The following is a 22,652-nucleotide window of genomic DNA, read 5'->3' as shown; positions in this document are numbered from 1 at the left end:
GTCAGTTTATATACTAGGGGGGCAGACTGGCTATATACTACGAGGGGCTGGCAGTCTATATACTACAGGGAGCTGGCAGACTATATACTACAGGGAGATGGCAGGTTATATACTACAGGGAGCTGGCTAGCTATGTACTGGGAGGCCGTGACCAATGCATTTTCCACCCTCGGCTTATACTCAAGTCAATAGGTTTTCCCAGTTTTTGGTGGTAAAATTAAGTACATAGGCTTATACTCGGGTCGGTTAATACTCAAGTATATACGGTAGGCTTATATTTTAATGACTCATTTGAATATGAATTATGTTTATTCCTAAAATACCCCTTTAAGTGCTGTCATCTCATTACAGCAAGTCTTGAAACGCTGTGATATGATAATACATAGTATTCTTTCAGTATACATTAATCAATAAGATCTACAGTGTTCTTGGAGAGGGGCCGGACCCAGATTTCTGTCTGTAAAAGTCCACATCTCTAAAATCCTAGATTGCCTTTATTTTTTAAATTAAGTCTCCATATTGCCCCAGAATTTATACGGGCTGCTTCATGATCTTACCTGCACTTGTTCCCGCAGATATTCCTAGGGAAAACAGAATTAAAGTGAGATGTAGTTAGTGGCTCCAGCACTTCCTTTCGCCAGTTCTTACATTATACTAATGGCTAATCACCTCTACAATTTTCTTGACTACTGGAGTCCTCCCTCTGTGGATTTCATTGGCTTCTCGCTCCACAAAACACATAGGAATCTCTCTAACCGAAACAGTGGGAGTCCCAGTATCAGAGAATAAAAGTGACAGACCGACTCTCCGCAGGGATCCTGCCTGTGTCCTACAAAGGGGAGAAGATGTCATGGTAGAGTGCGTCACACAGTAGCCACGCTGTTTGTAATGTCATATTTGTATCCTTACCTAAGAACACGATATTCTTCCTCTGACACACAAACCTCTATAGGCGGATCCACTACAGAAACCCTCAATTGTTTTTCACAGGCTTCTGAAGAAGCCTCAAATGAGTCTAAGACATACACAAAAAATGTCATGTTTACTTGGAGTCACCAGTCAGTTGTTGCAGCTTGGGTTTAGCCAATAAATATACTACCTGCAATGAGCTGCTCCAGACGCACCCGTTCATGTGCTGCATGCTGGTCTACCAGAACCAGGAGATGGCCATCTGCATATTGAGAGATACACATTACACACAAGTTTGTTTTATATACAAGTTGTAGCCGATGTTTCCAAACCCAGCAAAGTGAATATTGATCAAAGGAGTAAAATGCTGTTACAGCTCCTCCAAGTCCTGCAACTGTACTCTCATGGGAAGTGAACACCATCACTATGCAAGGATGTACTGGCTGGACACCAGGGTATCCACAATTGCTTCCAAAAAAGAAGGTCATCCAGTACTGTGTTAAAAGTTTCCAAACCTTATTCTTCAGATATTAAAAATCCTTTTCATAGAAATAAGCGCATTATAGCTAACGCGTTTTGAGCCCTCATATGGCTCTTAGCCCCCATGTGAGGGCTTGAAACACGTCAGCTACAATGCAAAAATGATTTTTAATATCTGAAGAATAAAGTTTGGAAACAGGGCTGGAGGACCCTCATTTTTTAAAGAAAACTCAGCTAAACAATGCCCTTGTATGTCTGCAGATTATTGCACCACCACAAGGAGGAGACAGACCTTCCTGTGGAAGCATGGACATTGTGTAGAGCTTAAACAGGATCCTATCACTAATCCTTATTAAATAGTCTGCTAAGTTAGGCAGCACTGGCATCTACCTGAAGAAGCTGTCTGTCTGGTCTCTGAATTCATCAGGCAAGCGACGAACTTATTGTCCACCTGCTGCAGCACCTGTATGTAGAAATGGTGGATTAATATATTGCATTACAGTAACCTAGAATCCACATGTGTTATACCTTACCCTCATGCTGTGCACCATTTCCTTGGTAAAACGATATGGGTACAATATGTTGTGGATCTTCACTGACAAAGCATCTGAATGTTCTTGGCTCACATCCACAGCAAGCTAAAATGAGACAAGGGTCAGAAAAAAGGCGCAGCTCTAAGAATTATCATATTGAAAATTATGTAATTACAGAAACGTGACACACACATCTACATAGTCTGTCTTGTCAACGGAGGTACATATGTATGGTGTCATGTGTAGAACAAAGAATGAACCCTTGTACATGTGGAATGTTATGTGACCCGTGTGTAGCACATATGTACATAGCGTTCTATTAGACACATAGGGCTGTAGAAGTAGCTCCTTACTATGACAGTTGCAGACCTACTGCAAGCATAGGCCAGTTCTAAGCAGAAGAATTATGGAAGGTACAGCGCATTACTAAAGGATGTTCAGCACTCACCCCTGGATGGCGCACATACACAGGGTTCTTCCATTCTCCATACAATGAGGACAGGACTCCATTATCTGTAGGAGACCAGAAATTTATAACCTAGTCTATCAGATTTGAAAATCAGGGTGATCATTACTACCTGTCTCTTTGGCAGAGTCTCTCTCATCACGGGGCCTAGGCAGAAAAGGTATGAGAGCCTGACTCTTAAATGGATGACATTTGTACTGGAAGCCTAGAACAATGAGAGTATGGTAGATATCATCCAGGGGCAGGCTCTACTTTGAGACACATAACATATATATGGAGCCAAACAGTTCAGTAATTTTTCACCTTGTGTTATAATTAAATGGTAACATACACACCCAGTACTTGTATACATACCATTATTGCAGACTACATTCACTGCCATGTTGGACAGGTCCTTGGTGCAGGCTGCTGTCTTGTCGCTCGTAGGGGCACTATAACTGCTGAGCCCTGTGGCTGTGTTAATAAAGACATTTTTTCCTAGAGACTCCTCATAGTATTGGAGCCATTCATTGCACATGGGCTGATCAGGAATATTGACAGAGGTGTGGTCATTTTGCGTCAGTTCTTCTTGCTGCCCAGATGAAGACTGAACGGTACCATCATCACAAATACTGGAAACAGGGACTGTGCTCTTGATGACATTACACTCTTCTTCCCTTGAATCTTCCTCCATTTTATTCTTTAGCCTGCATAGTTTAGTTGTTAATGTTGCGATCGATTCAGAAGGAATAGATTCTCTTTGGTGTAAGTCCACACAAACAGTTGCTGTTGACCCCTGTCCTGGTATCTTGTGGTTCAGACTGGTGCCGCTAGTCTCTGAGCTTTTGGGAAGTTGAGGTGCCTGGAAAATTGTTCCGTAGAGTCTTCTGAACCTATCCAAGGTTCCCCCAAGGCTTGTGGCTGTGCTCAGGCGGATAAGTGTGGGCTCTGCATCACCTCTTTGCTTTTCCCTGCTTGACTTTTTTGTTGTCCAAAGTTTCTGTCTTTTATTTGACATTGAATATTGCGCCATGTTTTCTACCTTTAGAATCCCTCCATAATCTGCAGGTCTGCATGTGTTGGGCTGTTTAGGCATAGATTCATCCTTTGGATTTTTAGAATTCACAGGATTTTCATGTACAGATCCAATATTTTTCTCACTAAGGGGCCCTGCACAGAAGAGAGAGCTGGAGACCATTCCTACCATCTGTATTTTTGAGTTTTCAGGAAGTGCAAGGAGGTTTGCATCATTAATCTCTACTTCTTCCAACATATCATTTACTTTATTTGCTTCTTTCACACAAGTACTGTAGGTGTCACAGGTGTCTGTGGGCAAGAACCCAGATTTACTGTCTTTGGAAAGTTGATAATCTGCGTTATTTCCCCCCAATGGTGGAGACCCCATTTCTGGAATGTCACTACTTCTGTAGACACACTTGGATCTCAAATAAGTTGGATCTGAAGTGTAAACTTCTTCATTAGGATCCTGATGGGCCAATGACTGATCACTCTCCTCGCATAATAAATTATAGTGATGTTTTTGGCTGAAATCAGCAATGTCATCTTTTGATGGCTCTAAAAACAGTTTCTCCCTCTTAAGAAAACCCCTCAGTGCCTGCTCTGTGCACTGCATCACTTTATCCCAGTCCTGGAATTCTATTAATGTCTTATCAGGCTGAAAGCAAATGTCATACTCTGACACATGACACTGAATGTTAACAATGAAAATACCATAAAGATCAGCAGCAGAGCGGGAGCGACCACTTCGGCAAATTGAGCTCTCTTTTCTAATGATAAAGTCAATAAGTTTGTGTAATTTTGTTTTCAAGACTAGTCGGTTGTTAACATACAAGAATTGCATTGTCCTGTTATAGTGTCCCTCGCAACTGATGAGTCCATGCATGGTGAAGGCCCCAATGGTGTTCTGGACCTCCCTTAGGCTTTGACTTTTGGACAGACCATATATCTGACAGAATCGAGAACATGGGTCTTTGGTTTTTGGTAACTGGAGCACCACAGCATGAACAGCATAATTTCTTAAGGAAAAAGAAATAGATGGTTTCACTAAAGCGACAGCCTCAACCCTCTGACGGATTCTTTCTAACTCCAGTACTGGGTTCAAACATTTTTTGCGGACAGGTAGATTGGAGAATAGGTTGTAGAGCGTTACGGTTGTTCCAGCACTTGGTCTGGGACTTTCTGCTTCCACAACTTCCATTGATTTTCCATTACGATAAAGTCTGATAAATGTCTGGCTTGTATCTTTTAACTTTGAGCAGATTTCTACCACATTAGCTACGTTGACCATGCTTGCAATAGCTTCTCCACGAAATCCATAAAATCTCAAGTTTTCCAAGTCCTCTACAGAGTGGCATTTGCTTGTAAAATACCTCATCCCTACGTGTTCCATGTCTGTACGGCACAATCCACAGCCATTGTCCACAACTTGGACCTTAAAGGTTTCCAAATCAACACGTACCGCAACACATGTAGCCTTAGCATCTACACTGTTTAGAAGAAGTTCTTCAACACACTGGGCCACGGATGTAATGGTCACCCCTGAGCGCAAACGACATTTCACGTCTTCTGACAAGGCTTGAATCATTGAGAGGATGTGGGGATGAAAAGGGTCCAGGACTTCCGGGTGTCTAAGCTGTAGAGCAATAAGAATGAAGGGTTAACAAATAAGATGTGAGAGCTTTACAGGAGTAAATGATGAGGACAGTATTGCTACTGAATGAATCTTTTACTGCCCAAATCAGATTCCATTTGATGCCTTAATCCTCTAGTACAGACATCACAGAATATAATATTAATATAAACTATGATCACATATAATTTATTAATTCTGACAAGCAACTTACATAGAATTACAGTCCAACCACCACGTGATAAGGCACATCATCAGACATGAGATCCACACATCTTATTCTTTGGTACCAGCTCTTCCATCTATTACTCCTGAAATCCAGCCTCTATATCTTAAAAGGAACCTATCATGAGGATATAGATCCACAGACCTCCACCAACCTATTATGAAGGGTCAGTATCACAATGATGTTATTCAGTATTCTGGGAGATTCTGCCATATGCAGGCTGGAACAATGTCCCACATCCCCTGTAACTCTTTACAGGTCATTTGTTTGAAGTGTTTCTGTGTAATATTAAATCTCTCAGAATATCCAGCCATCATTTTGATTTGGTCCTATATTAGCAGATGGTGGTTATCTTGCTGCCTATAACTAAGCTGGTCACAGCCTCACAATCTGCTACTGCTAATTACACTAACTAAAATAGGAAAATAGTGTAGCAATGTACGATACGGTAGGTACTGAACCCGCAAACCACTATTTACCAGATGATGTACATCCATATGACTTCCAATGCTGTAAACAATCCTCATAAAATGAAAAGAGACCAGCACTGGCAATACATATACCCGGGTATACTCGAGTATAAGCCGAGTTTTTCAGCACAAAAAATGTGCTGAAAAACTCGAACTCGGCTTATACTCGAGTCAAGAAAAAAAGAAACAAAGTGTACTAACCTTCCGATGCCCCCCGACAGGTCCTCTTTTATCCATCGTGGCCCTGGCATCAGCTCAGTGTCCCCGCCCGGTCCGCCGCACGCTGACGTTCTACTATGTGCACTGGCACACACTATGATGTCAGTGAGCAGCTGGCGTCATGGTGCCTGCAACGGACCGCATGGGGACATGGAGTCGATGCATCGCTGTATAGAAGAGGACCTGCTGGGGGGCGTCTGAAGGCGAGTACACTTTTTGTTTTTTTTCCTATAGGCATTATATTGGGGGTAGGGGTTGGCAGGCTATACACTACAGGGAGCTGGCAGGCTATATAATGAGGGGGCTGTGTACAGAATAGAGTTCACAAACTTTCCTTGCCACAAATCGGTTGCGTGCGACATTTCTGGTGCAGACACTTCTTAAATACCTGTGCAAGCAGTTTACGCAAGAAAGAACATGCAATGTCCGTCAGAAAACTGGCTCAAAACCCTTAGTAAATGTGCCCCATTATGTGGAGTTGGTAATGCGCTTTCACATGCAGCTTCACATTATGCAATGCAAACAGTTCATGTAGTATATCCCATAAACTGTGGTATGTATAGAAAGCTCTATGTATATAGTTCCATATAAAGTGACAGAGCCCGTCAATATGGTCCCTCCACTGTAAAATTAATTATAATAGCTCAGTACATAAATACATCACTAGAACAATCCATATAGACACAAAAAGCACCACAATGGAGTCCTGTATAGAAAGAAAGCATCAAAACCAAGCTCGGAACGGATATACGGCACCTTGCAAGTTTCTGATCAAAAAGCATGTTAAAGGTGATTAAAAAAAAAAGGTGAAAAAATTTAGAATGGTCTAATCTATCCAAAAAGTACTTAATATCACCCCAAAAACATCATACCAACAATAAAGTTTGGAAGTGGGAACATGATGGTTTGGGGCCTTATTTCAGCATATGGAACAGGCAAAACTCATATAACTGAAGGTTGAAAGGACAAATGTACAGAGACATTCTTGATAAAAATCTGCTACCGTCTACCAGGATGATGAAGATGAATTGAGGCTGGACATTTCAGCATGACAATCATTCCAAACACAGCCAAGGAACCTCTCAAATGGTTTCAGAGATGGTATATAAAGCCGCTAGAATGGCCCACCCAATAGACCCAAATCCAATAGACAATTTATGAATTCATTAAAGCTCTTAGTTCAAATTAGGGGCACAAGGAAACTTCAGGATTTGAAGAGTGTCTGTATGGAAGAATGGGCCAAAATCTCACCTGAACAATGCATGTTTCTCCATATCAGAGGAGCCTTGTAGCTGCCATCACCAACACGTTTTTTTTGTTCAAGATATTAAATTAATTTCAGTGTGTATTTAATACTTTTCCCCAGTGTAATTTCTCATAATACAGAACGTTATTTATGGACATCTAGTTTGATGGATGGATGATTACTGACATCTGGTTAGTAAATTTATATATACTTTAAAGAACACCTGTCATCAGGTCTTATCACTACCTGATACACCAGCTCACAAGGGCTCCATTCCAGCCTTTATCTAGTTAGAATCATATTTTATTTATTATGTAAATGAGGCTGGGCACATCGAGATAGAAAGTGATGTCACCCCTGTTGCCATCCCCTTCCAACCCTGCTCATGTCTGTGTGTAATGTATAGTAAAAGATTGCTAGTACTTGTATGAGAGACATAGACATCAGCAACACAAGTAGTGCATAGGTGTAACAGCAGGTCAGGCTGGTACAACTACTACAGGCTGTCAGTCATGTGTATAGGAGTATCTCATACACACACAGGCAGCAGGGGCCGCCAGCACCAGGAAGTACATAGAGGAGCCAGCACCAGGAGCGTCACATCATTATACAGGCTTTCAGTCAAGCACTGAGATTTGGCAGTGTTTGACACTCATGAATAAGCTGGACAGCTGAATATGATAATGATTCATTTGACCCATCTCAGATCATTTGCATACAGCTTTAGGACCTGATAGTTTGAGTTTATAGGCATGTAGAGAGACAAAGCTTTCTAATGGCAGTTTATGAAAATATATTTAGTTTTTGCCTGAAAGGTTCTCTTTAATATCTATTATTATACTTTTTAAGAGAAATAAAAGTAATATATTCATGTGAACTTCTTTTATTTTAAAGGGGTTGTCCGAGTTTTTAAAAAAAAAAAATAAATATATATATATATATATATATATATGTGGCCGGGAGCCGGCTGCCTAAAACAATAAAGCAGAACTTACCTTCCGGTGCCCTCCGGTATCCGGAAGGTAAGTACAGCTTTATTGTTTTAGGCAGCCCGCTCCCGGCCACATATATATTTTTTTCAAAACTCGGACAACCCCTTTAAGCAGTTTGTGTTAATCTGTTTTCTCTCCTGTATCCGCCGACAGCTAAGATATAAAGAGCCTGTTAACGTGCCTTAAGACTTAAAGAGGACCTGACACCCAGACAATCCCTCTAGGAACTGCTAACTTGAGTAATAAAGTAGCCCTAGCCCTACCCCAGTAATAGCAATGTTAAATTGCTAGCTTTATCAGAACATACCAATAAAGCTAGCAAACACAGCACTACATAGCCCTCCGAACGCCGGACCAAGCTTACAAAGGTCCGGTGTATACATGAGGGTACACCCCACACCATAGGCCGGCAGTGTAGTCACCGCCTTCTCAGGTATACGCCGGACCACTGAAGCTTGGTCCGGCGTTCAGACGGCTAAGTAGTGCAGTGTTCGCTAGCTTTATCGCTATGTTCCAATAAAGCTAGCGATTTAACACTGCTATTATTGGGGTAGGGCTAGGGAGCGGCTTACTTTAGTAAGTGCTCCTACAGGGTTTATTTGGGTGACAGGTCCTCTTTAACTCTTCACAGAAAGTCTCTTGATCATCTTATCTCCCTGGAGAGCTGAATCATTACAGGGATAGTCTCTAGTTTATAACAAGGCGATTTGTGTGGGTCTGACTGCTGGGACACCCCCAATCTAGAGAACAAGAATCCTGTTCTCACTAGTTAATGAAGCAGCTAGTCAAAAATTCACCATGCCACTCAATTCACTGACTGAATGTAAACTCACACTGATCACCTTGTTATCCCTTATGCCGTGGATAGGGGATAACATCTAAACTTGGGACAACCCAATAAGTGAAATATCACACTACAGGAGAAGGGGCGTACACGTGGCCGCAAATTTATTTTATTTTATTTATTTTATACATCCCCATAGACGGCAATGGCTCCCGGTGGCGGTTCTGCGATGTACACCAGGATAGGGTAGAGCATGCTCTATCTTTTTCCGAGTGTGAGGCTGTGCGCCGCTGTTCTCTATGTTTTCTCCAGCACACGGCGGTATTGTCTTATATGTACTCAGGATAATAAAATAACACATTCTCTAATTCACCATTATTAACAAAAATATAGCATTTCACATATACAAATCCAACCTGTGCTGGTGTACACAATTTCAGTTGTGCTGGCATTTTCAATTTCAGTTGCCCCTAGACATGACCCTGTAACTTCTGACTTAGGGTTGGGGGCTGCCATCTTGGATTGCTGTGTGATAGCGTGGAGCTGAGATTTTTGTGTCTACCTACTCTGTGCCCACCCCCTTCCCCCCAGCAGATAGACACAGATGTGCCCCCCTCTGTGGACCAGTTGCTGAACATTTCTCGAGCACCAATTTGCAGAGAAACGAAATTTACCAAAAGATGATCAACATCACTTTAATGAACAGATTATTGTCTGTGAACAAAAGACATAAGTGTAGAAAGCAAACATCACATGTGGTACATGGAGTGCAGTTTTCACTATGCCCTTGGGTAGGTTATCATCAGTATGGACTAAGCTTGCCTAGCTTCCATTTAGCTTGAGATCGACAATTCATATTGGAAGTTTTGCACACTTTTCTGGAGATCGCGGCCATGCATGCATTGTGATCAAAGAATTCTCAGCTGATGCATCCGGACACAAATCTGAACTGACAGTAAAGTATACAGTAGGTTCACTGTGGTGAACAGGTGTGGCATCCTGGTTACTGTACTCTGCCAAAGTAGAACGAGACTATAGGACCAAACAGGCCAAAGTAGAACGAGACTATAGGACCAAACAGGTTAAAGGATATTTAGTTCTTTTACAACATTTTTTGTAACATGCTGTTCCACTCCATACAATAAATAGACAATCAGTCATGGATCCTAAAGAAACAAGCCAAGATGCACAGAAGAGCAGACCCTCTCACTTGCGGATCTGGAAGTTGTTGTATTCCAATTGTTGAATTGTTTTTTCGTTTTGGAATTGGACCCGGGTAATTCTGGACTTTGGGCTCCCTGTTTTTTGCAGCCAATCCTGCATCTGCCGCACTCTAGCTACAGGACCTTGCAACTGGCCTCTAACAGTTCCATGTTCTGTATTCTGCACCCATCCGACCAGACCATGTCGAGACCCCTCGGCCTGCAACAGGGTAAACACAAACACGCCATCATACAAGACACCTTGGTAGGATTAAAAATCACCAATTATGTATTATCACAGCTGTCCCCTCCATTACCTGTGTGTACTTGCGAAAGAAAACACCTTGAACCTTCCCAAACACCTCATAATCCAGACAGATGAGCGCTTCAGCCTCCGTCATGATCCTGGAAGTTGGAGCACACAGGACAGTCAGGGAAATACACAATGTCCACCTGAAAATAGGACAAAGGAGACAATGGACTGACGCCTAGCTCAACACATAGCTATGCTACAGCCACTGTGTGTAGCTGCCAACAATAATAATGAGGGAAGACACTCATTACTGTGTACTCCTTACACAATGCAAACAGGGTCAGCCATAAGGGACATAACGTGATAATGAACTCCAGAATACACCAACAATCAAGGGGAAAAAAAACATTAACTTTCCAAGTATCCCATTGTGCACAAGCTTTTCATGGCACTCTCTTCACAAGACTTCTTGCAATTGAACATGTGGCATACCACATGCAGCTACTCCAAGTACCCAAAATACACATCCAGAGACTCTTGTTTAGTGTCAAGAAGTTATTGCCCCTCCTTGACTACTCAGAAATGTAACTATGTACACACCACACAACTCCAAGGCATGAAATATCTTCAAATAACTAGGGCAATTCTCTTTGCAGTAACCTGAAGGCCCCTTTCACACTTGCGTTGCAGATCACGTTAGAGTCTTATCACTGAACAATACTACAGTGAGTTATTGGACCGGCCGTACTGTATTTGGCGAAAAAGAAGGTGCCGTTTCAACACGATAACGCACCAGCACATTCATCCGGAGATCCTATGGGAAACAGAGAGTCACTACTCTGCCATCTCTACAGGCAAACAGAGTAAATTGATGGCCCAATTGTAAGGCACATTTTGATCTCCCCCACATCATAAGAAGTGGACTCAGGAATCTGCAACTTTTTGTAAAGTCACTCACAAGAAATTCCAGGAACGCTGGACCCAAACACCCAAAGTCAATTTGACTCAGGCCTTTCCCATTATTTATATCCCACTGATAGCCAGCTGCATTCTTTAACTGAAAGGCTTTATCCATTTTGATGGGGGTTGTTAAGACAGCAACACAGTAATGAACTGGAGAGGACAAGAATGGTAGCAGGAACATTCTCTGGATCATGGAGGTTTCAATCCCACCCAGTACAGGTTTTTGTAGTATAGCAGTTGTGAGCTCTGGGGGTCTTCAATGCATTACTATCTGGGATCCAGTCCGCGTCACCTGCAAGAGTATTTTTTCCAGCATCCAAGCATCTAATCTGAGGAGGCACTGGAGGCTTTCTTCTTCCTTTGGTTACACATGGACAGATTGTGGTGGCATGAGGTGGCAAATATCACTGCTAACACCTCTTCGCTCAATGGCTTCCAGTCTTGCCCTCCTTCATCTCAAGAGACACAATGACCTCTCTTTGCAACTTTCATTATCGTTTTTTTAAGGGGGTCCCTACAGTAAGAGTACTTGAGTGGCTCCCATTATCGCTATGAGTACTATTACTGGTATAGAGGGCTCCCTGAGGCTATGGTGGCCCAGACCAATGTCCTTAGATACAATTAGTGAAAGGCTGGGTCTTTGTACTTTATGTGATCAGGAGAAACTTATCTCAGAAACACACCGGCCACTGATCACCCGGCCGTCTACAAGTCCCACACGTGTGTTGATATTTTACTTGTGCGTCTTGCTGGACAGCAAATCGGTGGGCGGTACCAGGCTATAATTAAGAGATTGGGGTCATGCATATATTATATATAATCATAAAGCATATGCTGCAGGCATAGAGGGCATCATGAGGGCAGCTGCCCGCTACACAGCTCTGTGGCTGCAGGACTGGAGCTGGTGGCACGTGGTCTCCACAAACATTACACCATAATCATAAAGCATATGCTGCAGGCATAGAGGGCATCATGAGGGCAGCTGCCCGCTACACAGCTCTGTGGCTGCAGGACTGGAGCTGGTGGCACGCTCCTCTCCACATACATGACACCATCCACATCGCTCCCTTTTTTATGCTACACAAAAAAAGCTCTTCCGTTACTGACCTGCCGCGCTCCAGTCGTCCCTATGACAGCAGACCCGGGCAGGTGGCGCCGTGTGATGACGTCATCAGTACTCGCCCACAAACGACGTCAGAACTACGGTCTCCTAGCAACCAGCATAACAGCGCAGAAGTTGTAAGCAGGTGAGTCCCGGGTCAGTGACTCCTCAGGCCGGATTAGGAAGCGTGTGTGTCCCGCTGGGGCCTACTACTAGTGCCGGGCATGATCATACAGGGCTAACAGTACTGACCACAGACCTTTCCTACTCCTTTCCTTCAGGATGGCCAGAATTAAGATGGCTTCCATCCCATACATGGAGGGTCTGAGTGAGAGTCACTTGTCACCACACATGCGAGGACAACAAGCTCCCCAAGTTTTCTCCAAATTGGAAATGTTGAAAAACAATTACCAAGAGCGAATATTGCAGGAGAAGGAGCAGAAGATGCTAAAGCTGCTGGAGCAACAACAGGTCCGCATCAACAAACGGCTTAATGGCCACAGAGCCCTGCAACCTCCAGAGGAGAAGGCGTGGGCCTCCAACTGGACCGTGGCTAAAAGGACAGCAGGTGTGGACAGAGCGCACCCACTGAAGCCCGTGTATCCCCGCAATGAACCCAAACCTCACAGGTATCCATCAGCTAATACTGCAGGCATCAAACCCTTACTGCCTTATGTCCGATCCAAGTCAGGACCAAGTCGCACTGACCAGTGGAAAGAGCTGGAGAAAAGTGAGATGAATTTGGAGGCTGAGATCCGTAGGAAAGAGGCACTACTCAGGGAGAAGCTGCGCAGAACGGAAGAAGAGCTGCGACGAATCCAGAAGGAAAAGGAAGAGGCCGAGTGGGAGGAAAAGAAGGCCCATGATGCCAAAACAAAGCTTAGAAGAACTAGATTTGAACAAGGAGATAGCAGGGCTAGTGCAAAGGCAACAAAAGAAAGCCCCCCGTACAGAGAACAGTACAACAGGGGCAGGGAGAAGGCTGCAGGGGACAACCTCTACATAGATCATTACAACGGGGCCAGTGTGATGGCCGAAAAGGACAGTCCCTACTACAGAGACCAGTACAGAAGGGGCAGGGAGAAGGCTGCGGAGGACAATCTCTACATAGATCATTACAGTGAGGTCAGGGTAAAGGCCACAAAAGAGAGTCCCCACTACAGAGATCATTACAACAGGGGCAGTGGGATAGCCGAGAAGGAGAGTCGCCCCACCTTAAAACTTAACAGCAGGGGCAGAGTGGAGGCTGAAAGAGACAGCCCCATCTCCATACATCAGTACAATGGGGGCATAGGGAAGGCTGGCAAGGAGAGCCCTCTATCTATAGGTGAGGCCCAGCAGTACACTGGAACTAACGAAAAAGCCAGTCCTGCCATACAGAGCTCTCGTCTTACACATGTTGAAGACTCCCTTCGTGATCTGAGACTAGATGCCCCAAGGATTCAAGACAGTCGGCATCCATCATCAGAGCCTTTGCAGGAACGGAGCATCACTCCAGGCCTCAGGCAGGACCTGGTTCCATGTCAGTTTTGTGGACGACAATTTATGGAACTTCGTCTGCAGAAACATGCTGCAGTATGTGAAAAGACGTACAACTCCAGAAGAAAAGTGTTTGATTCCTCCAAGGCACGAGCAAAAGGAACAGAATTGGAGCAGTATCTTCATAAAAAGGGAAGACAACCTTCCCCAGCCCCCCAGGTCAGTAGCACTTAATACCTCCTAAAGACTTCCTTTAAGGGAACTTGTCAGCAGCATCTTCACCACTTACTAAATTCCTTACCTAATGGTTCTGTTAGTTATCTCTTTTAGCATTCACTCTTTTTGTGCTAAAAGAAAAAAAAATGAAGCAAAAGACTTATGAGCTGAAAAGAGTCTCTTTTTACCTAAGTTGAGGAACGCAAGAGGGAAAGCATCACTTCAGATGTCTCCATCTTGGGCTCCACAACACCTAAATCCCTACATCCGGTGCTTCATTTTAAAGATCAGAACACATCAGGATTGTGGTTCTTTGTGCTATAAAACTAAAGATACGGGCAGTTTGTCAGAAATATCATCTTTATCTCCACCTCACATTTCTTAACTAACTGTGATCCTTAAAGAGAACAATGGTTATAGGGAACGAGATTGTCCCGAATTTAGTGTTAGGGGATATTAGCCTCTGAACTGATATCTCACCTCTAGCTTTTTGGGTACCTCTTTTCAGCTTATTTATGACTTTAGTGTAGTTTTTTTTTAGGTAAATGGGCAAAGAAGGGATGCTACAAAGATATTTCATACTATAATCTGAAGGTACTGTTAGTTTAGTGGTGAAATTGCAGGAGACAAGTCCCCTTAATTCCTCTTCGCTGTTTCATAGGCTGGGGAAACACAACCAAGTTTGGTCTGACAAACTCAGTTCAGCAGTTCTATGTTTGGACCGGTAAATCCAGAAGACACAAATGTAGTAACACTGTCACTTAGTGTACCAGTCTTAACATTCCCCCTGCAAGCGCACTGCACACTGGATTTAAACAAGTAAATCTGGCACAAAGTACAAATGCAGGAACGCAATCTCAGCCAGGGCTGGTTTACAGATTATACCAGATAAAACCAGGAGCTGAGGCATTTCCATGCCACTCGAGCACACTTTTAGAAAACTTGGTGTCTGGGTTGGTTAACCCTAAAAAGAAAGTTGCAATTGCTTGTTCTTGCCATGGTGTGAAGGAAACAGGTAAAAATGTGAAAGTTCTGCTTTACATGCTTTGTCCACCCCAGAAAACCGGTGGACAAGGGATAGTACATGTCCACCACGGAGCAAGTTTATCAGAACAAACTCGCCTGTGTATTACTGGCCTTACCTAATGCACCTTCCAATGTTCTCTCTTCATTCTCTTACATAATGCATTGCCTATTTTCTCTTGCACCCTCTTTTATTTGTTTAGCCTTCATCTGTGATGTCCTCAGCCTACCATCATTACTTTCCCTTGGAGAGCATTTTACTTTGTGCTCCCCTTGGACTCACATCATGGTTCCCTTCCTGGATTCGGTGATTTTTCAATCACTTTTTCACACTTCAGTTTTTTTTTTTTCACTAATCATTGGTCAATTTAGAATTAGTATTTTGTGTTCACTGACAACATTGGATCGGTAGAAAAAACAGAAGTGTCAAACAGCCCATTGAAAAGGATGGTTCAGTAAGGCATCAGTGACTAACTACTGAAGACAGGAAGCAAAAAACAATCTGTATGTGTTCAGAAGCCAAAATGGGTTCAGGGAAAAATCATTGATGTGAAAAAAAAAAGCCAATGGGAAACCACCCTAAAGTGAACCGGTAAGCTGACTTTATTCCAAAAACTGTCCTCAGCTTGTGCAGCACCAATGCAATTTCTTACAGTGCCCCTCACTAGGATTTCTGTTGATCCTGGGTCCAATTTACTTTTCTACTGCCCACTCCTGTGCCATCTGCTTAGCCTTCATCTTGTACATGGTTTAATTTTAACTTGCTCCCACCGCTGTGCTGTCTTGCTTTTAACTTATTTATGCACCAATAGGTTATATGCACACAGCTATGGGAAAAATACTTCTGCAACATGAATGACACAAGTGTTATCCGTTTGTGGTCAATATTTGCCAATCAGCTTTGCTATTTAACAAAATGTGACTCTTCAAAATCTTGGGTCAAGCTAGTGACATCATTTGCCAGCCTTTTGGGGCTTTTTTTCGGATCCTCAATAACAGATGACATACATATTGTTTTTGCATAGGGGTCAGAAACTGATTGCATACTGATGGTCTGTTTGTGCCCGGAGAACAGTACATGTTCGTGTGCAGGTCACATTTCTCTGTCCTCCCCAAAGCCTTCTCCCTCTTGTACCATCCTCTACTCTTCTTACTTTTATTTTCCATTTTTATAAGTGTTGTTTTTTATTTTATTTAGCAGGTGAAGGCAAACTCCTGGCGTCAAAAGCATGAGTCATTCTTGAGGACAATTCGTCAGGCACGTGTAGTGCAGGATGTAGTTGCAAGAGGTGGAAAAATATCTGATCTACCTCCTCCTCCACCAGATGAGAACCCAGATTATGTGACATGTCCTCACTGTAGCCGGCGCTTTGCTCCACGTGCAGCTGAACGACATATTCCCAAGTGTGAGACAATTAAAAACAAGCCCCGACCTCCACCATCCCGCCGCTGACGCAGGTATGAGGCATGATGCTGCTTCTCCTGGTTCTTTGAGATAAGTAGTCCCAGGTTATGGCAGTATTTTAAAGCCAAAACCAGAAATGGATCCTAAATCCAGATTTTGTACATATCTTTGAGTTTTCCCAAATCACATTTGTCTTTAGAACTAACCACCTAAGGAGGAACAAGCATCAGGGCTTGAATTATTTATCAGCAAAACATGAAGTCACATTCTCAACCTCAAGTGTTTAGGGCACGGTAACACGTTACATTTACAACAGCTGTGAGGAGATTTGCCTAATTCCATTGTGTTAACAAAATGCAATGTTAACTGCCCATTTACATTGTGTTGACATTGGTTTATGTAAACGCAATGCCGTTAGGAAAATTTACTCTCTAAAATGGTTGTATTGCATTTTAGAATGCAACATAAACACCATATGTGATCACACTCTTAGGTATAAACACACATGGCGCACAGCGCCGTAATACGGGGATAGATAGGACACGTCCTATCTTATCCCCAGGTACGGAGCAGTACGTATCGCTCCGTGTTACCATTGCCAGCCTATGGGGGACGTATATACATCTGCAAGCTTGTGGCCTTATATACATCCCCCAACGGTTGTGTGAATTTTTATTTTTTTTAACTCAACAATTACCTAATTGAATGTAATTAAATATAGTTGTAATGTACCAGATTCCTCTCTCTCAGAGATGGAGATGGCCGAGTACTGAACTGTCAGCTCCATAGAGATGAACGGGACAGCAAGGGGAGCGATCAGGTGGTCCAAAGGGAGTACATCGGACCCCTGTTCTCATGATTTGTCTTATCATTGAGAACTCCACCGATCAGCAAGTTAGGGCCTAACTTTTTTCATGGGAAAACTTATTCCCATTTTGTAGTTTGAGATAAACTCAATGATGTCTGAAATAACAGAAGCCTAATCTACGGGATTTAAAGTCCATAGATGCCTATGGTGCCTTCACTGCAAAAAAATGTTATCTTTCTCTATCTTCAGCCATAAGAATAGCCATGTGGTGGTATTTCTTATGGAGGAGTGAGCAGCGCTCAGCCCTCCTCAGCGCTGACATGTACTCGCCCAGGCTACAGCCGGGCAAGCACACGTTAGTCTGAATGTACTCTTGTACCCCATGTTACTCAGTGAACTCACCTCTCCCTATTCCACTAGGAATGCATAGAAATCCAAATTACTATTCATCCATCATTAAGAGATACCAGAGTTCAGCAACAGAAACAATCTAACAATTTAAAACCACTTTTATTCAGCAAATAGAGGGGAATTCACTGTGGCTTCCGCATTTTAGACTGGGTCCATTTTTATTATATCTGTACATTGTTTGTAATATATTTTGTGCAATTCATATTATTTAGTCACTTCCATGCCCTTCATCTCCTGTGTAACCAAGGAGCAGATACAGATTTTCTTTACTGTACAATCTTTGAATTAGTTTTATGTCAGCAGAGAGAATAGCTCAGTTTCACACAGTGTTTTATTTCACATTTAGTGTGAGAAGGGGTTGGAAGCATGACTGAATACTGAAGTACTGCCAGGACAGTGTGTGGTGCTGTGCTCCTGCGCTAGCAGTGCCCACAGCCTGTACATCTTTGGCAAAAATAAAGGCGGCCATGCAGAAAGAAACTGTCCATTCTGGCAATAAAATATCCCCCTCCCCTTCCATTCTCAGGGATCTCCAGCTGATTTCATGACATGAAGCACAGAGGGGGCGCTGTGCTCTCATAAGGCACTGACAAGTCTATCCATTCATTGCAGGAACTGGATGCTGTCCACAAATCACATGGGAGTCCCAGAAGCAGAGCGGCAGGGGTCTGTCCCCAAGAAGCACCATGAGCCCTCATCACAGTCTTCTCTTGAGGTCTCAGCGTTGCCAGCAGATGAGGAAGCAGTCTTCATACAAAGTGCCACCTACAGGCAAAAGAGAAGAACATAAAGGGTCAGCCTTATCAAAACCAGTGACTTCAAATGCTGCCTTCATAACAGGCTGCTGCTATGTGTAGATCCTATGTAGCTTAGACAGTTTGTATATTTTTGTATTCTTAATGGGTTCCAATGAGCCCATTGATGCAGAACAGAGACAAGCAACATGGTTGCATAAGTGTGTTAGAAAATTAAAGTCAGAAACTGAAATATTGTCATTTCTTTTTTTTCTTTAATTCTGTGTGTAATTGTTAGGGCAGCTATTTTGCTGTTTTTTACATGCATCAAAAAAGAAATTGTACAAGTGCCACATAGAACATTGTCATGTGGAAAATCACATGTACACTTGCATAAAATATGCATGGTTTCTATGTGCTTTTTAGGCAGATTTTTGTTAATTGTAGTGCGTTTTTGATGCCAATCTAAATGCGTTATTTTTTGCATGCAAATTTTTTGTCACCCTCTTGTTTCAACTGTGTCTGACTTCAGATATTTTTTTTCACCTACTTTTGTTTCAATCGTATGTGACATCATGATGCAGTTTTGACGCAGATTTTCACCCTCCCATAAGTTACAATGAAAAGAAAACGCATGCAAAAATCCGTTGGGAAGTACAAGAAGTGACATTGTGGTAATTTCTTGTGGGAAAAAAACATCATCTACATTCCTTTTTTTCAAATCACATTCACTTTAATGCTACTGTTTGACATTGCAGATTTTCTGCAACAATATAAAATCCACCCAGAATCCGCATATAGTGTTTGGGGAAAAGCTGGAAGAAGCCTGGTATAGTATGCAATGCATTGTGGAGGACTAAACACACTTTGTAATAAATTACTGTGTTTAGACCACACTTACAGTGTGGTTGTACATGAGGAATAAATATGCTCTGTAAATGTGGCCGTCTACAAATTATCATTGTATTCCCACTTGCTATAATAAGTTACAGAGCAGGGAGCGCCCACCCAATATGAGGTTCAGTATCAACAAGGTTTTAAAGGAAACCTACCACTTGTAGTGGCAGGTTTCCGATGGCAATACCGGGCACCAGCTCAGGGTGAGCTGGTGCCGGAGCTTATTTTAGTTAGTGTTTTAAACCGCGGTATCGCGGTTTAAAACACTTTTTAAACGCTATAGCCGGCGCAGGCAGGTACGCGCTCGGCGCTTACCGTGCGCGCGGCTACATAGGAAGTGAATGAGAGCCGCGTGCACGGTAAGCGCCGAGCGCGTACCTGCCTGCGCCGGCTATAGCGTTTAAAAAGTGTTTTAAACCGCGATACCGCGGTTTAAAACACTAACTAAAATAAGCTCCGGCACCAGCTCACCCTGAGCTGGTGCCCGGTATTTCCATCTGAAACCTGCCACTTCAAGTGGTAGGTTTCCTTTAAGACTTCTGACAGAAAAAAGAAATCAGGCAGATTCGCAAAAAAAAAAAAAAGAAAAATCATTTTGTGATCAATCATTTCATAGAGGTATAATAAATACCATTATCAGAGGTGTGGCCATCTTTAGATTACACTGGTTTCATAGGGGAGATTAACACCTTAAAGGGAACCTGTCACCAGGAGACCCATTTTTAGCACTCCCCCAGTCCCCACAGAGCACAGTACATACACTGCCAAAGTGTTTTTGTATAAAAAATAGGTTTTACAGAAGAAAAGATATGTTATATTGTACCTTTCATTAGCATCTGCTGTGTGACTAGGCAGTTTCCAAAAAGGAGGAACTGGAAAGGAGCAGTTCCCCCCACCACACCCTTGGGAAACATGTGACCCTTTCAAATATATGAATATCTCGCCTCACTCGGGATTGGCTGTAGAGGAGCAGGGGGCGTCTCTAAGCCCAGTGATGGGTGTTTTCATATATTTGAAAAGGTCATGGAGAAGCTGTTCCCCAAGGGTGGGGGGGGGGACTGCTCCTTTCCAGTCCCTCCCATTTGGCAACTGCCTAGTCACACAGCAGATGCTAATGAAAGGTACAATATAACATATCTTTTTTTCTGTAAAACCTATTTTTAATACAAAAACACTTTGGCAGTGTATGTACTATGCTCTGTGGGGACTGGGGGAGTGCTAAAAATGGGTCTCCTGGTGACAGGTTCCCTTTAACATTGTGCACTGTAGCAGTACTGGGCAACAACATAAAGCATGTATAGAACAGGCTCCATACATGTCATATTTCAGCTGCATCCTACATGTAACATAATGTAGGAACATCTATGTAGCAGTTTATCCACTAATCGGAGGCCACCATTTGTAGACAGCACTGTTAAGAAAAGATCCTTCTCTTATGTGGCCGTCCTCCGTGTGATGCTCTACGATGGCCTCCTAACTGAGCTTTTGTATTCAAGCCAATAAATGTTTTACATTCAAACAATGACTTATATTTTTTGTTTTCCCTGCCATTTTGGTATTGAGAACTGTGATACGAATACCTAGTGTGGTATGAAAGACTAAATTCTAGTGGAACACTTATCACAACCTGGGCGTTACCTGTTTCTGCAACACCTGAATAGTCTCCCCTTGTTTAGCGACAATCTGGCCCTGCTGAAAGAAAAACAGGATGTTACATTTTCAGGAGGGACAGTGTAAGCTATGTGGTAATGCACACAACTTCATACCTACCTGCACTACCGCCTGCAGCTTGTCATCAAGCTCCTGCACCTGGACTATCAGCCGAGCATTCTCCCTGCGCAGACTCTCCTGCTCACTCATACAAGTTGCCACCAATCCCTGAAGTTTCTTTATTTCTTCCTGAAGGGTGCTGCACACACAGGTCTGTGGCTCCTTGGGTTAATAATGCATTGTTAATCAGAGTCATCACAAAACCACATTTCTTTATAATCACTTCATGCCATCACCTGCAGAGGTGTCACTGCAGCAGCTGAAGTGGTTTTGTGCAGCTCCTCTAATGGTGGAGATGACTCCTGCGAGAACTCCATACTCTGAAAAGATGGTGTATCAGGCATCGGGATGAACTCGGCCTCTTCTAGCTCCTGCAGACGAAAAAAAAAAACATATTTTATTGTTAAGAAGTGACAGACTTGTGACAGTAAAGCCCATAACTTGGCTCAGCTGCAAGCTATTCAGATTATTTTCCTAATCATGGCTCTCCTGGTAGTGACACAACAGATTGCTAGGAGGGTAAGTCTCTGAAGCTATAATACATCACTATACATGCATAGTGAACAGAAAAGTAGTGCAACAATCTGGGGCGTCCCAAATATGTTACCTGTCGCAGCCAGCTGGGGCATGCACTACTCTCCATGTTTCCTGTAGTATTAAATGGTATGGTCTCTGGTTCTGCCTCCATAGTCCCACGAAAGCCATCGCTTGGTTCAGAAGCTATTGACTCACTGGCACTCTCCACCTCACCTCCTGCAGAGCCCCGCGATGAGCAGCTCTGTGCAACTGTTGAGGAAAAAGGATTAATTCCTACAGACCCCTAAAAACAGAAATATCCCGTCTACCCCAGGTCTATGGACACTCACGAGTTCCAATGGAGAGGCCACTGCTGTTGGAGCGAATTGTTTTTGAATTTAGAACTTTCTCTGTCAAAAAATATAAATTACTATTAGAACTATATTGTCACCAGAAACAAAAAAAACTTCTACAGCATGTTATGAAAAGAACTTACCCACAATAAGGATAGTGTGCCAGCCACGACAAGAAAGATCAGTCACATGATGTAGGGAACCAAATATTGGCCGTGGCCAAGAGGTACAGATGTCAGAACCTTGAGGTCGTTCATTTGGCGTCATAGCGAGACGGCCATTTCCCCCATTTCCCCAAGCAAAAATGTGATTATCTGAAGGAAAAGCAAATCCGTTCTGATGAGATTTAGCATTCTCCATCCGCGCTCCTAGTGTCTTTTTACTTACCATCAGTGGCTGCAATAGTAAACTCATCCCCACAAGACACTCTAATGACCTGCTTTCCACCAAGGGGTCCCCCCAGCAGATTGATGCCCAGATGCTTCCTGTAGTCTCCGACGCCTAACTGTCCACATTTGTTAGATCCAAATGTCAAAAGACGGCCACGCTCTTATTAAATAAAGATA

General features: G+C 43.0%; 3 protein-coding genes across 13 annotated transcripts in view; 1 reads left to right on the top strand and 2 right to left on the bottom strand.

The window, feature by feature from the left end:
* The window catches only part of ACYP1 (acylphosphatase 1), a 25,727-nt gene extending 12,847 nt beyond the window's left edge, over window positions 1-12,880 (bottom strand). Inside the window, exons 1-10 of one of the 8 annotated variants that reach the window (XM_072116829.1) lie at window positions 12,480-12,850; window positions 2,743-5,020; window positions 2,501-2,593; window positions 2,371-2,435; window positions 1,923-2,027; window positions 1,780-1,852; window positions 1,100-1,171; window positions 910-1,015; window positions 670-829; window positions 558-581 (exon numbers count right to left, since the gene is read on the bottom strand). In XM_072116829.1, coding sequence (XP_071972930.1) covers window positions 558-581; window positions 670-829; window positions 910-1,015; window positions 1,100-1,171; window positions 1,780-1,852; window positions 1,923-2,027; window positions 2,371-2,435; window positions 2,501-2,593; window positions 2,743-4,972 — 2,928 coding nt within the window. In that variant the 5' untranslated portion in view covers window positions 4,973-5,020; window positions 12,480-12,850. Of the gene's footprint in view, window positions 1-557; window positions 582-669; window positions 830-909; window positions 1,016-1,099; window positions 1,172-1,779; window positions 1,853-1,922; window positions 2,028-2,370; window positions 2,436-2,500; window positions 2,594-2,742; window positions 5,021-5,231; window positions 5,375-10,164; window positions 10,377-10,473; window positions 10,610-12,479 lie in introns of those variants that run through there. The other 7 variants (XM_072116830.1, XM_072116832.1, XM_072116833.1 and 4 more) reach the window with 7 other exon arrangements.
* ZC2HC1C (zinc finger C2HC-type containing 1C) lies at window positions 12,330-18,803 on the top strand. Of its 2 annotated transcripts, none has more exons than XM_072116842.1 (4): window positions 12,330-12,619; window positions 12,756-14,172; window positions 16,394-16,650; window positions 18,429-18,803. In XM_072116842.1, the coding sequence occupies exons 1-3, from the start codon at window positions 12,345-12,347 to the stop codon at window positions 16,643-16,645; spliced, it is 1,944 nt and encodes a 647-aa protein (XP_071972943.1). In that variant the 5' UTR covers window positions 12,330-12,344; the 3' UTR covers window positions 16,646-16,650; window positions 18,429-18,803. The 2 variants fall into 2 exon arrangements, with proteins under 2 accessions (XP_071972943.1, XP_071972941.1); XM_072116840.1 differs by having other exon boundaries at window positions 16,391-16,650.
* NEK9 (NIMA related kinase 9) overlaps window positions 17,897-22,652 on the bottom strand; it is a 17,722-nt gene continuing 12,966 nt past the window's right edge. For 2 of the 3 annotated variants that reach the window (XM_072116837.1, XM_072116839.1), the window contains 8 exons: window positions 22,474-22,635; window positions 22,230-22,400; window positions 22,084-22,143; window positions 21,825-22,003; window positions 21,454-21,588; window positions 21,218-21,379; window positions 21,086-21,139; window positions 17,897-18,581 (listed from right to left, as the gene is read on the bottom strand). In XM_072116837.1, the coding sequence (XP_071972938.1) occupies window positions 18,450-18,581; window positions 21,086-21,139; window positions 21,218-21,379; window positions 21,454-21,588; window positions 21,825-22,003; window positions 22,084-22,143; window positions 22,230-22,400; window positions 22,474-22,635 (1,055 nt within the window). In that variant the 3' untranslated portion in view covers window positions 17,897-18,449. The remainder of the gene's footprint in view (window positions 18,582-21,085; window positions 21,140-21,217; window positions 21,380-21,453; window positions 21,589-21,824; window positions 22,004-22,083; window positions 22,144-22,229; window positions 22,401-22,473; window positions 22,636-22,652) is intronic. The other variant, XM_072116838.1, reaches the window with a different exon arrangement.

The sequence above is a fragment of the Engystomops pustulosus genome, chromosome 7 (genome assembly GCF_040894005.1).
Source record: "Engystomops pustulosus chromosome 7, aEngPut4.maternal, whole genome shotgun sequence".
Classification (NCBI taxonomy): domain Eukaryota; kingdom Metazoa; phylum Chordata; class Amphibia; order Anura; family Leptodactylidae; genus Engystomops; species Engystomops pustulosus.
This window is presented reverse-complemented; position numbering and strand designations above follow the sequence as displayed.